Source organism: Odontomachus brunneus, unplaced genomic scaffold, assembly GCF_010583005.1.
Source record: "Odontomachus brunneus isolate Ranch 3 - 2012 unplaced genomic scaffold, Obru_v1 Obru_scaffold_056, whole genome shotgun sequence".
Lineage (NCBI taxonomy): Eukaryota > Metazoa > Arthropoda > Insecta > Hymenoptera > Formicidae > Odontomachus > Odontomachus brunneus.
Genome location: NW_022639506.1, coordinates 618,184 through 630,579, shown reverse-complemented (window position 1 = coordinate 630,579; position 12,396 = coordinate 618,184). Strand labels below are relative to the sequence as shown.

General features: G+C 46.5%; 1 protein-coding gene across 1 annotated transcript; it reads left to right on the top strand.

Moving 5' to 3' along the window:
- Positions 1–1,739: 1,739 nt before the first annotated feature.
- Positions 1,740–2,795, top strand: LOC116845693. The gene has a single exon (XM_032818697.1). The coding sequence runs from the start codon at positions 1,740–1,742 to the stop codon at positions 2,793–2,795; it is 1,056 nt and encodes a 351-aa protein (XP_032674588.1).
- Positions 2,796–12,396: the final 9,601 nt, after the last annotated feature.

Here is a 12,396-nt window from a genome sequence, read left to right as displayed (position 1 = left end):
CGATTATCACCTTTTCAAGCATTTGCAAAATTTTCTTGATGGTACAAAACTGGCCTCAAGAGAGGCTTGTGAAAATGAGCTGGTCAAGTTTTTCACCAATAGGGACGAGGACTTCTTCAATCGCGGAATTATGAAAATGCCTTCAAAATGGACAAAAGTTATCGAACAAAACGGCGCATATTTGATCGAAATCGGATAATCCTAACTATGTTAATTTTATTGTCGAAATAAGGCGAAAAAACGCTCAGAACTTTTTACTTCACCTAATATTTAATTTTTTCAAAAACGTTAAATTTTTTAACCTCCCCCCAACTCGTTACCTTTAAAAAAATTTGTAAGTTTTTGTAAGGATAAAAATTGTAGAGCATTTCATGCTAAATTGATCCATATATAATATTAAAAGCTGGTCTCGATTAAATTGTTGGAAAACGTCGTGATAATATCGTGCTATACTCGTCACGCCATCCAAGTAGATGGATACTGTAGCTAGATACGTTACTGTAAGTAGGGGAATATAATGAATTGTAGAAAAATAATACATAGACAGTTACATATATTTAATGTATAATGTTTACAATTTATAATGTTATTATAATATATTAAAATCATATAATTAATATAATATTAAGAAAAATTGATAAAGGATTTGCATACACAAAAAATAAATGTATTTTACTTATGACACATATTCGTAACAAGATAACATACAACATATTCGTAAGATGGTGCTCATGGAAAAAATGTGTGGTGCAAAGTGATCATTTGCACTAAGAACAAGTAATTATAGCAGTTTCGCCACAAACATCGCATTGTACATTAGGATCTTTTTTGAAACAAAAATCAAGGTATGTTGTTTAAATTTAAAATTTAATTGGAAATAATATTAGCAGTTTTTTTAATTTCTAATTTTTTAAATAATTAATCGTAGAAAAAGAAAAATAAATAAACATCTGAAATGTAAATGTGAATATTTTTATTACGAAATTCAATTATTTTAAATAATTCCCTTAAAATTAAATTTAAATTAATGTTTAGAATGTGATATTAAATTAAATTTTCTATTTCAAAAATTTGCATACTATATCAATATCATCAAAATAAATAAAAACAAATAAAAACACTCATTAAAAAAAAAGTATTGCTCACCTCCGTGAGCGAACTTGGATCTTACGAATTATGAAGCAAGCACCTAACTCACGAAGCCAACTGCACTGGTTGGAAGTACAGTTACCGGGAAGGTTCATATGGTGCGCCGCGGTGCGCTTCGGATATGGCCAATTTTCACAAATTTATGACTCCGAAACTAAGGCCTATTCTATCAAACGCCGAGACACGTATCTTCTTTTTTCATCTCCAGAATAATTAAAAAAATTGGAGTCGAAATCGCAGGGTGAGTCACCTGGACCTCTCCTTGTAAGGAATACTGAAAAATTATTAGTGATTAAGTATTATCAGTAATTCTCTAATTTTTTGGCCAGTATTTAATTTCTGGTAAATACTGATAATAAAATCACTGTTAAATATTGATAGTAATCAAGTACTGAGAATTAATGTGCAAAGGTAAAAAATGAGAAAATCATAATATTAAAAAAAAATATATATATATATATATACAGGGTCCGCCATCAAAATCCGGACAAATTTCAATTTGAATTTCCCGCCTCATTTGACTTCGGTGGTAGGTCACTGTTGATGTTCGGGCAAGTCAGATGTTTGTAGTAAGTGCACATAACCGCAAAATGTCCGAACAGATAAGATCGAATGCAGAGTATAATCGAAGAGCGGCGATAATTGAAGGCCTTCGCGCTGGGCGTTCGCGGACCGAAATTATTCGGTTCTTCGGGTACCCGAGATCGACCGTATATGACGTTGCGGCTAAATATTTGGCTTCGGAGACGTCCGAAAAAGGTTCTGCCAACCCGACAAGGAAGAGCCATTCGAAAGAAAAGTCAGTAAGGACTCCAGCAATTATCGAAAGAGCTCAAGAGCTCATCTCAGAGGACCCAGGGCTGTCTCTAACGAAATTGGCCAAAACATTGGGTGTGAGTGACACTACAATGCGTCGAATTGCTGAAGAGGACCTACGCTTCAAGTCCTATGTAATAAAAGTCCGACAAATGCTCTCTGAGGCTGCCAAGATGAACAGAGTTGCTCGCTGTAACTTGCTTCTGTGTTCGTTAAAAAACGAAGCTGCGGGACGCATCAGGTTTTTTTCGGACGAAAAAATTTTTTCTGTCGATGCCAAGGTGAACCGGAGGAACGACCGTTGGCTCGCCCGCGACCCCGAAGATGTGCCCATAATAGCTAGGACGAAGTTTCCGGTCTCTGTTCACGTCCTAGGCGTTGTCTCCAGTGAGGGTCACGTCATGCCGCCACATTTCTTTCAAAAAAAAGAAACCGTCACAAAAGAAGTATATTTACACGTTTTGACGAAGATAGTGAAGCCGTGGATAGAAACCGTGGCCGCCGGGAAGCCGTACGTCTTCCAGCAAGACGGCGCGCCAGCGCACACGAGTCACTTAGTGCAAAACTGGCTGTCGGATAAAATGGACATGTTTTGGTCAAAGGAATTTTGGCCTCCGAACAGTCCAGATTTGAATCCGTTGGACTATTACGTGTGGAGCGTCATTGAACGAGTGACCAACAAGTCGAGACATCCCAATGTGACATCTCTCCAAACCGCTATCGAAGCAGCATTCGCCAATATAGACAAGGACGCGTTGCAGAGAGCGTGCCAGCGCTTCAGGATGAGGATCAAAGCAGTCATCGAAGCAAAAGGGGGTTATATAGAGTAATTTTACTCTAAAAGGATACCACTAGTGATACACAAAAAGTTCTTTTGTAAGTTTTACATTTTGATGAGTAGAATTTTATTTAAACAAATTGTTCATTTTGTCCGGATTTTGGTGGCGGACCCTGTATATATATATATATATACTTATATATTCCTAATTTTCTCATATCTCATAAACCACTAGGTATCGAAGGTTCCCCTCCATGTCGCCACCTTATCGTGGTGGAGGGGTACCGGCGATCCGATGAAGGCTCGGCGGCAGTACCTTTCGGTTTCGGCCGAAAGGGAGGCCCCTACCCGAGGATCGCTGGCGAACGGTGGCAACGGGGAAGGAAAACCCCCACAGAAAACCGGACCGCGGTGAGCTGCAGCCCCGCGGTTTCTAGAGGGGGTCGCAAGGCCCTCCACTGCAGGGGAGCCCGGCAACTCCCACAGGGCCGATAGGCCCAATTGCCGGTAGGGGTTGGCGGCCCTGACTTCAATCGCCCGGCCGGCTGGGGCCGTTAGGTGGAGTTTGCTCCACCGCCAGTCTTGGGGCGGGTTCGGGGTTGGGGGGACCTCCGCTCCGGGACGGGTAGTTCCCGTCTCGGGGAAGGAGAAGGTCCCACACGAGTAGGCATTGCACGCCGGTCTGGCAGCCAAAAGTGTGGGACACCCTCGAACCGTCCCTACTCGGGCCTCGGCCTGGGTAGGGTGGGGAGAGGTACCCACACTCGGGATTGCACGTCGGTAGTTTCCGACAACCCGGGGGGTGGAGGGGTGCGCGGGCCGCTGGGACATTTTCCGAGGTCGGGGCCGCGCACCCTGGGATGGCCATCCCGTCGGAGCTACCCGGAGATTCTCTCCGGGCCGGCGGGACGGGAGGTGGAGTCGCAAGGACCGGTACATTGGCCCTCCCACATTCTGTGGAGAGGTGCCGCACCCCGACAACCCTGCGACTCCTCCTGGTCACGACCGCATCTCGCCGCGTGACCGGCAGTGATGCTCACGGTTGTATGAGTGAGAGGCGGCCGGGCTGCAGTGAATATTTCCCGCGATACGAACCAAGGGGGGAGTAGTAGCCCCCCGACCGTGAAGGACATTGACGTCAAGTATCTGACCTCTGGGCTAGTAATAAGGGTAAATGTAAGTCCTGGCTTCTGCCAGGCAAAGGTCCCGTGAACCCTCATGTTCAACGTGGGAAGGACCGCTCCTTGTCTGGATCGGCGTCCCTCCGGGAGTTAAAGCCGTTGTCTCGGGCGCCTGTATGGATCGGCGGGGTGGCTCCCTGTCAGGTCATATCCTGCATGTGGGAAAATACGCATGCGACCTCTAGCCTGGTGGACGGATGAGCGGGTGTTCGGGTCACTACGCGTTCTGCCATCGGGGTGAGGCTAAACCTTTGCATCATTTGTGGACCTGGCCCTAACCAGGAACCTTTTTAATAGAGTCTGCTACGGGAATAGGGTTAGCCATCTGAAAACTGCTTCTCAGCTTTCCCGTATTTAAATAGGGCATTACATTAGGCGAGGACAATCCTCCACTGAGTTGTGGAGGACCCATGATGGGCGAACCGCCTCTTAAATATCGTTACATATGGCTTCAAATACTAACAAAATATCTGATGTGGAGGGAGGTGGAGGAGGGGGCAAGGTCCCTGAGGAGACAGGAGATCTCCAGCCAACGAGAGGGGAGGAGCAGTCATGTGACGGGATCGAGGGTTCTCGGCCGCCATATGACTGCCACTTCACCGAGGCGATCACCAGCCTCGCAGAGAATGAGGGTGAAGACAAGGCGGAGGAAGGCGCAATGATGCCCAACGCCGATTATGAGGGTGACACAAGGGAGGACATTGACCCTCTTGAAATTAACATGGAAGAAGGAGGAGAAGCAATTGATATCACCCAGATCGTTGCTTCTCAGGCCGAGGACACCGGAAAAGATGAGGTCGCTGAGAAACAAGTGGATTCAATGGTGGTAGAAACGGTAGTAGTGATGCCAGACAATAGTTAGCCACTACCGCCGAGGAAAAGAAAGAAGGAGGGTTCGATATCACCAGGGGAGGAAGAAGCTAGGTGGTATAACTCGGAAGAGGATCCCACGGTAGGCACCCAAGGTCGGAAAGTGCAGGCGGGTGTTAAGGCGAGAAGAGGGATCCCTGACAACCCTGAATCAGAAAGGGAGACGGAAACTAAAAGGACGCGGCTGAAGGATAAAAGGGAGGACAGCAAAGCTGCTCCTACTACTTCAGGCAGATCTATCTACTTGAAGGATTCCGAAAGCGAGGCCGTCACAGTGTCCTCTGAGGAGGAATACATGCCTAATACACGAGCCACCACGCGTAAGAAGACGAAAGCAGGGAAGAAGAGAAGGAAGGTTGAACCTAGAGGCAAGGATCAGAAGGAAACTGAGTCTGATAGGAGCAGGGAGGGAAGAAAGTTAATTAAGGGAGTCTCCGACATGGTCAAGGAGACAACGAGATGCAAAGCAGCAGGGAGACAGGAAGGAGCTAAGGAAGGAAATCCGGGGGCGAATAAAGGAACCAAGGGGGCAATTAAGCCAGAGGAGGGGCAATCCTCTCGATAAGGATGATACTCCTGATGCGGACAATAGGGAGGAGAGTGTGGTGCTTGGACCTCTCAGATATAACAAGATGACGGCTGCGTCTGCGGGTGCTCTGGCCTTGGAGTGGCTAGATGAAATAGAGGAATGCAGGTCCAAATCAAGTAACATGCAGGGACGGGTCAGCGGACATATCAAAAGTAATGTCATTAAGATAAAGGATCTTGTAAAATCCTTAGTCGGGAGGGCTGAGGCGACTGGCGATCCCTTATATCTGAGGATGCGAAACTCGGAACTATCCATGCAGATCCAAAATTATAAGGAGACCTGTGAGAGGAATGAAGCCGACTTATCCACGGCTAAACGTACCATCCAGGAACTAAAGGAAGCCATGCCCAAGGCTGATGGTAGGAAGCACAAGACTGGGACGAAGAGTAAGATGGAAGAGGAGAGTAAGGAACGTGGAAGGGGAAACGGTTCAGGGAATGAGGATTCAGCTCAGGGAGGAGACCTGGATACAGAAGTGGAGCCCATGGAATTGGGAAAAGAAGAAGGAAGATGCGAGAACGTTGTCTGGAGGCCGCAGCTAAAAGGCACCTCGGTGCCCATACCGTCAACGGCGTCCAAGCAGAATGTCTCTGACATAGGTAAGAAGAGAGTGGAAACCATCACGAGACAAATTGCGGAGCTTGTCAAGGTTAGGAGGCAATTGAGGAAGGTCTGTAGCCTTGACAAGAAGGGTAACAACGTGGCGGCTACGGAGAGAGCTAGGAATAGTGGAAGGGCTGAGGAAAGGCAAAAACCGGCGGGATTGAGAATCTCGTCGGATATTCAGCTAGTCCCGCCTAAGGCTAAGGCGGATCCTTGTGAGGACATCCCGTTAAGTGAGAGGAAGGGTAAGATGCCAGCGGACAAGAAGGATGGCGACTGGGTAACGGTAGGCAAAGGGAAGGGAAAACGGCCGCAGCCGCAGCAAAAGAGGGTAGCCTCTAGGGCTAATGAAGAAGAGGTTGGAGCAGTCTTACGCAAAAAAGAAGCTAGGAGAAGACCTCCGAAGACAGCGGCGGTCACGATTACTGGACGGGCAGAGGGTTTCTCCTACGCTAACGTCCTAAGAAAGGCGCGGGAGAAAATTTCATTAGTAGGCATTGGCATCGAGCAGAGCAAGATCAGACGGGCCATCAATGGGGGAATTCTGATGGAAATCATGGGGCCTGATGGTAGGGGCAAAGTTGAGGCTCTCGTGGCCAAATTGAAGGAGGCCCTGCAAGATGATGGTGTAGTCGTGACCAGACCGGTTGTTAAGGGAGAGATCCGGATTATTGGGCTCGATGACTCCGTAACCTGCGAGGAGGTACGAGATGTAGTCGCGAGTTCTGGGAATTGTACTCCAGAGGAGGTGAGGACCGGGGACTTGAAGAAAATGTCCAATGGACTCAGTACGATATGGGTGCAGTGCCCTCTGGCTGCGGCAACACTAGTGGCTAAAGGGGAGAAGATTAGGATAGGGTGGACCATTGCACGGGTAGAACTCCTGCGCGCCCGACCCTTGCAATGCTTCCGTTGCTGGGAGTATGGGCATGTTATGAACGCATGCAAATCGACAACGGACAGGAGTGCGGCATGTTATCGTTGCGGGATGGCCACTGCGCGAAACAATGCACCACAGCTCCTAAGTGCATGGTGTGCACGGAAAGAGAAGGCGACGGGAAACACCGCATGGGGTCTGCCGCCTGCTCAGCGGGGAAGAAGGGAGCAAGGAATCCAGCTAGGAGGACTGGAGCGGAAGTATCAAACATTAATAATGGGACTTAAGTTCATCCAATGCAATTTAAATAGGAGCTGGGAGGCCTATAACCTGCTTATACATCAGGCGGCGGAGCTCGAAACGGATTTGTGCGTTATCGCTGAGCCGCCTGCTGCACCGGAGTCAGGGAATTGGTACCGCAGCGATAATGGATTAGCTGCGGTGGTCTGGAGGCCCAAAGGATCGGCACGTCTTGGGCTGTGCTCCCTGGTTAAAAGAGGGCACGACTTTGTGATAGTTGAAGCAAGGGGAGTTAGGATTGCGTCGTGCTACGTGTCGCCGCAGACTAAGAGGGGCCCCTTTCTACAGTTTTTAGACGAGCTGGGTGAGGCGGTAAGAGAAATTGGGGTGACACGTATCATAGTGGCGGGCGATTTCAATGCACGCTCAAGAACCTGGGACAAAGGAAGACCCAACGCCAGGGGGGACCTTCTTGAGGAATAGGCGGCGGAGAATGATGTCAGGATATTGAACATAGGAAGAGAACCTACGTGTGTCAGACCACAGGGCTGTTCCGTGGTGGATACGACTTGGGGGTCCCCGGACATGGCCGCTAAAGCCGAGGGCTAGAGGGTCTTGGAGTTGGAGTTACTCTCTGACCACAAATACATTGCCTTCGAATTGGGAGTGGCTTCCGTAGCACAAAAAAGCAGCAATAGAGGAAAAGGAGGTTACGACCGTTGGAAGTTGAGCAAGTTGGATGTTGAGGTTTTTCAGGCGCTTTGGGAGCTGCGGTGCGAGGAGGACAGGATTGACGGGGACGCTGATAAAACCGCTGCGGACACTGCAGCATGTCTCCAACGGACCATGAAAGAGGCATGCGATCTGGCTGCCCCTAGAGCAAGCAAAGGGCGGGCAGGAAGGAGGACCTACTGGTGGAATCAGGAAATTGCAGAAGCACGAAGAGCATGCATCAAGGTGAGAAGGATCCTGACGAGGAAAGCGGGGAAAAAGGATGTCGGGTTCAATGATGAAAGCAAGAGAGAGTTGGCTAAGGTGAGAAGGTCCTATAGGGAGTGCACTGATCGAATGAGGAAGCTTATCAGAGTGGCCAGGAAGAACGCATGGCACGAGCTGATTGCGACCATAGAGGCAGACCCCTGGGGCACCCCCTATAGGCTGGTCTTGGGTAAGATGCGTAACACAGCCTCCCGACTGACTAAGATGCTAGAAGAGGAAACAGTGGACAGGCTGATTGACGCTCTGTTCCCGGCTGGAAGGCTTCTGGACGATGCGAATCAAGACATTCAAGTCGCCTGGAGGGATTGTTGGAAGGTTTCGACTGTAGAGGTGCGTGCCATTCTGGAGAATAGGGGGGCCAAGAATAGAGCTCCCGGAATTGATGGTTTCACGGCAAGGATATGGAAGAAGGTGCCGAACGCTGTAGCGGCGAAGGTAGCAGAATGCCTCACGATATGTCTCAGGGAGGGGACCTTCCCGGTAGATTGGAAGAGAGCAATTCTGGTCCTCATACCGAAGGAGAGTCCTCCCTCCACAGAACTGGTGCCGAAGGTGAGACCGATATGTCTCTTGAATGAGATTGGAAAGGTGCTTGAAAGGGTTATCACGAATCGCATGTTAGGATGGATGAGGGAAAACCCTATGGCCGACTTAGCTGACAATCAATACGGGTTCAGAGAAGGACGCTCCACCTGTGACGCGATCATCAAAGTTCAGAATGTTGTGACGGAATGCATAAGGAACGGCGAATACGCAATCGGGATCAGCTTAGATATTAAAAACGCCTTTAACTTGATTCCATGGGTGAGGATTCATGAGGCTCTTGAAAAGAAGGGATTCCCGAATTATATTAGGAAGATTGTGGCGGCATACCTTTCCGATCGTTGGATTGAGTACGGAGTAACAGGAGGAGGAACCAAAAGGAGGGCAGTCCGAGCAGGAGCCTTTCAGGGGTCCGTTCTGGGGCCACTCTTATGGAACGTAGTTTATGACGGGGTGCTACGCTCCGGTATAGAAGATGGGTGTGCTCTGGTCTGCTACGCAGATGATACTTTTATCATAGCAACGGGGGCTAACGCATGGACAGCAGCAGCAAGGGCCAACCTGCAATCTGCTCGCACTATCAGGTATATAGAGCGCCTTGGGCTAGAGATAGCGGCGCAAAAGACGGAAGCCATCTTGTTTCATGGCCCCAGAAAGAGACCGAGCATTATGCCAGAGGTTAGGGTCGGGAATACTTACGTGAGGACGGGAGATAGTATTAAATATCTTGGCATCATGTTAGACAGTAGGTGAAAGTTTACTCGGCACTTTGAGTACGTGGCGGATAAGGCCTCACGGATCGCCAGGTCCTTGGGGAGATTGATGCCGAATTTGAGAGGCCCAAGGGAAACCAAGCGGAGACTGTACGCAACGGTGGTAATGTCGGTCCTATTATACGGCGCACCTGTGTGGAGCGAGGCACTGGCCACACCGGCGTCGTCTTCGTTGATGCAGAGGGGGCAGGGACCCATCAAACGGGTGCAGAGGTTCATGGCCCTTCGGGTGATAGCTGGATATAGGACGGTGTCATATGAGGCGGCGACCATTCTTGCGAGGACCCCACCACTGTACCTTATAGCAGCACTGCAGAGGAGGGTATTCTTCAGAGTCAGGGAGGCGAGGGCCACAGGGGAATGGACAGCCACGTTAGGGAATGAAATAAGGAATATGGAGGAAGTCATCTTTAGACGGCAATGGGAGATACACGTCGGGCAAAGGACTGAGTCTGGAGTCAGAGTGAGGGAGGCAATCTTACCCCACTTCAGCGGATGGCTGAACCGGAGCAGGGGGGGACTAGGCTTCCACCTAACCCAGATTATCACGGGGCACGGCTGTTTCAACGATTATTTGAAACGGATAGGCAAGTTGGACAGCAATCGGTGTGACCAGTGCGGGGAAGGTGTGGACACGGCTCAGCACAATTTACAAGAGTGCCCGGCGTGATGTAATCAGAGGACGGCCCTAACTGCGGTTCTGGGGTGTGACCTGACATTGTCGTCGGTTATAGGCGCTATGGTCAATTCTGAGGATGCTTGGTGTGCTATGAACACGTTTGCGGTGGACGTGATGAAACGCAAGGAAGTGGCTGAGAGAGAGAGAGCAGAGCTCGATAGGTTGCTGTTAGCAATGGAAGAGGGAGAGCCAGTAACAGTGGCCTCTCCCCATAGAGAGGAGATGGAGAGGGCATCGCAGGCTGCTGCAGGTGGAACACCAGCGGAAATTCCGATGGCCTCCCCAACTAGGGATGGTTCTCCGAGTGACAGCGGCAGCTGACAGTAGAGAACTGCGTCTCCTACGGGGGCGCGGGAAGGTTGGACGATAAGGACAAGAAAAGAGGAGAGGAGGACAGGACAGAATACCAAACGGAAACGTTGGGAGTCCGAGTCAGAGTAGGGGTACTCGGGATTGGATAGGCGACGGGTGGAGTGGCGTACCATCCGTCGCTGGTCGGGACTAGGTTCATAATAAGCCGAGGTAGTAGCGGACCAGTCGGGTCGGCTGACTCAGGGGGCTTTTCCAGAAGTTGTGCCTGCTGGCGTTCCTGGGAAGCTCCCACTAATGAGAACGGTTAGGACGCCCGGTGGAGTTTTAGTGGGTAGGACGCGGTCGGCATATCTAGGTCGGCCGCGGGAGTCCCACATAACCCGACCCTATCCCCACCCGCAAGGGTTTGGTTGGGTCGGGTATGCGTAAATGCATTTCTCCACCGTCAAAAAAAAAAAAAAAAAAAAAGGTATCGAAGGTTGTTAACACACTCCAAACTTTCGTGAATCTCCCAGCGATAATTTTGATCCCAAGCAGTATACCACCGAAATACCATCCATGTCCTGACTGCGTTAAACTGTTTCTTAAACCTGACGATTGAGCGCGCACGCGGTGACCCTAATGACTCCAACGATGACTTCTTACAATTTATGCTTATATAATGCATTTATGCTTATATAATGCATCCTTATAGTGTTCACAGTATATTATAACATACCTAGCAAACATCAAATAATAGTTATATAATTTTTACTTCGTGTTTGTTGGCTAATTTGCTGATAGATATTGAAACAATGCAACAACATTCGATATGCGATGAATATTGATGTAATATAGTGAACCAGTGATAATTACTTTTAGATTTTTAACAGAATGTTATAATGATTAATCCAAGCAAAAAAAAAATTAAGAAAATCCAAATTAAACAAGTTGAATTACTAAATTTTAAAAGAAACTTTTAAAAAATACTATCTGAAATAATAGTGTTGTTTCATCAAATTACATGATTTCCTTGAACGAAATAAAAGATTTTATTTTAATTATTTTAAAAAATGATATTTCGTTTAAGAATATAAATTTTAATAAAACAAAAAAAAACTACAAAATTAAACAAATACAAATATTAAATTTAAAATTAGTATTTTCTCCAAAAAATGATATAAAAAATATAAAAAATATGCAATAAGACAAATTCTAATATTAATGACTGCCACTAACAAGTGCTATTTTATAAGTACTTTTGATGTGAAACATTACTGAATTTGAAATACAAATAAAAAAATAACTAGTAAATAAGTAAAACATATTATATCATATTCGTAATATTTTTGAAACATTACTGCAATGTTGCAAATTAATGTCACTGCAATGACTCTGCAATATTGAACTGCAATATGCAATCTTGCAACGTTGTGGCAATGTTGCTGCAAACTTTTGTGCTGTATGGACATTGCTGAGATTCGAATCTGAGATCTCTGGTTCTTGAGTCGTTCACCTTACTTACTGCATCACTGTCACTTTGACTAAGAGACTCTTCTATACATTGTATACATATATATGATATATCCATGTACGAAAACATGATTTATTTAAAAGAAGAGAATAGATTTTTTTAAATGTAGAAAGTATGTAAAATGTATATTTAAAAAATATTTACTTGTTTAAAAAGTAAGTAAAATACAAATAAATTATTTTGTAAATTTAAATAAATTGTTTTATAATAATAAAAAAAAACTTTAATTAACTTTAATAAACACAAAAAAGAGATATTTTTAATATTAGAAAATAATTTATTTAGATTTATAAAATGATTTACTTGTATTTTATTTACTTTTAAAACAAGCAAATATTTATTTAAACACAGTTTTTATATTTAAAAATACTAATTTTCTTCTTGTAAGGAAATCATTATTCTTATACAGGATGTCTCACACTCTTCTCCGGACATTTTGTGGGGACGTATTGGGTTGTTCAAAAAGTCATTGCG